This window comes from Atta cephalotes (genome assembly GCF_000143395.1).
Source record: "Atta cephalotes unplaced genomic scaffold scaffold00046, whole genome shotgun sequence".
Taxonomy (NCBI): Eukaryota; Metazoa; Arthropoda; class Insecta; order Hymenoptera; family Formicidae; genus Atta; species Atta cephalotes.
This window is the reverse complement of record NW_012130110.1, coordinates 1,543,942-1,546,272: the sequence shown is the minus strand read 5'-3', so window position 1 is coordinate 1,546,272 and position 2,331 is coordinate 1,543,942. Positions and strand designations below refer to the sequence as shown.

The window sequence follows — 2,331 nt, the reverse complement described above, 5'->3', positions numbered from 1 at the left end:
ATAGCTTAAAAAAAATACAACGCGATATTATGAAGAGATTAAATTCAGAGATATCTTTTTCAAACTTCGTCACGTCACATAGCAATTTGCTGAATGTACGTGACAATGATACGAGCTTGCGCTCAAATCTGATTTGTTGAATCCGCGCGATTGTTCTCACCGCGCAAGTCGCAAAAATCAGTTATCATTAGTCTCGTTATTTATTGCGAAGTTTGTAAAGCGCGCGCAGTCAGCATTAACCACTTGCTCCCGAGCTTCACCTTAATTGAGAGAGAAATAGTACTGAGCATAGTCTTGCTTACGCATCGTGAAATATACATAGCGCATATCATGATGTCGCGAATCGCGATCATCATCGCTCTATGCGTTCTACTGAGCGAAGCACGCAACTTAAATGAAGTGAAAGATACATTCTGGAACAAAATTCAAGAGAACGTTGAAACGAGTAAGACAAAGGATGAGTTATATAAATCTGTCGAGTTCTCGAAGCGTTCAATTGAGTTCGACGATGATCAAGAAGTTCAGCTGAGAAGTACTCAGACATTACAGAATTTACCACCGGCTGTAATGGCAAGATACATCGTTAATCAAGCTGGTAATCAATGTGATAGCATTAGCACCTACTAAATAATAAGTTTTCACATTAATAAAATAACAGTTATTTAATAAAGTAATCAAGATTGAGTAGTTAAAAGTTAATAAAGTTAAAAAGTTAACAATTTTTAACTTAACTTGGTTAATTTTAATTTATATTAACTATTTTGATTTTAACTATTTATTTGTAAACTTATTTAACAAATAAAATATTAAATTTACTTGATAATCCAAATTGTTTTATCATTTGGATTTTAATCTAATTTTAAAATATTACATTTTCATTTTTAGGTAATTTTTAATCTTAATGAAATTTTTGACTAAGTAATTTTTTTGTTCAACTTTTAAAATAATTAAGTTAATTTTATAGACTAGTAACTTTAACTTAACTTTGTTAAAAGATAATAATTAATTTACTCAAGTTTGATAATTATGTAAAATGGTGTATAAAAGCTTATTCATTATGAATTATAAATTGACATTCTAATACATATTTAATAAAATATATATTAACACACACATACACAAAGATTATATGCTAATATACTCTACATCTACAATTTTGCAGTATATAAATATAATTGCAATATAAAATATCTGTTTATAAGAGAGGAATCTGTTTAAAATATTCTTATTAACGCGTGCAAATAGCTTTTATTCGCTATCTCACTTAATATGTAAATATATATAGTTAATGAAATATGTAAATATATATTGTAAATGAATACAAATTGTCATACACGATTTGCATCGTTTTATCATGCGAATCGAGATAATCATCGAAAAATGAAAGTAAGATAAAAAACATACTTGAAGCAATATGTTATATTAAATTATCGCGTTTCACTCATACGCATCTTGTAGATGAAATATATATATACGTACACAGCTATTTGCTGCTTATTTCAACAGAATACTGATATTTTGACCTCACGCCAGACATATTTGATTTGGTATCAACTAATAAATAACTTGAGTCACCGTCAAATACAAACTTTAATTACTTAATGAAATTAAAACACGTAACGGATTCCAAATCAGTACATGATTTTAAAATTACGTATTTTGAAATGTCACATGATGATGTTATATGTACTTTTTTCTTCTATTGTCTTGTTCTACAGTCGTTGTACAGTCGTAAATATAAGAATATTATTTTCAGAAAAGAACAAAGAAAACAAAAAAATTACAAATGTTTCAAATCTATCTGAAAAGATTAAAATTGTAATTTGTTGCATAGAAAAGGGATATGTGTTTTATAAAAATGTTTCAGTACTTTATGTACCATTAACGTATCTATTTACGCATTCAGTATTATATGGATCTATGTATTGATAGATTGGGGGGCCGTAGCGACGATAAGCACAAGAAAGGATATTCCAAGCTTTCCCGTTGCAAATTTGGTCTCCATCGCCGATGGGCCTGTGGGAAGCGGTACTGGAATACCATACATGTATCTTACCCCTTTGGACTATACTGCTCAAGATCTTGCTGTAAGTATTGATAATGTTATAGTCGTGTTGGAACAAATATTGTTTGAAAGATATTTAAGTATAAATATAGGTATTGCATGGAAAAAGTATTTAATTATATATATAATGAGTGTATATATATATATATATATATATATATATATATATATATATATTAATTAATTATATAGTACGAANATAATAAGTAAGATAAGTACGACAATAATAAGAGACTATATAAGTTAAATTAATTATTTAAGTTTAA

At 27.9% G+C, this 2,331-nt stretch overlaps 1 protein-coding gene across 1 annotated transcript in view; it reads left to right on the top strand.

Annotated features, from left to right (window-relative positions):
• The first annotated feature begins 330 nt into the window (after positions 1-330).
• Positions 331-2,331, top strand: part of LOC105622541 (protein CREG1) — a 4,974-nt gene continuing 2,973 nt past the window's right edge. Inside the window, exons 1-2 of the mRNA XM_012203957.1 lie at positions 331-595; positions 1,933-2,087. Coding sequence (XP_012059347.1) covers positions 331-595; positions 1,933-2,087 — 420 coding nt within the window. The remainder of the gene's footprint in view (positions 596-1,932; positions 2,088-2,331) is intronic.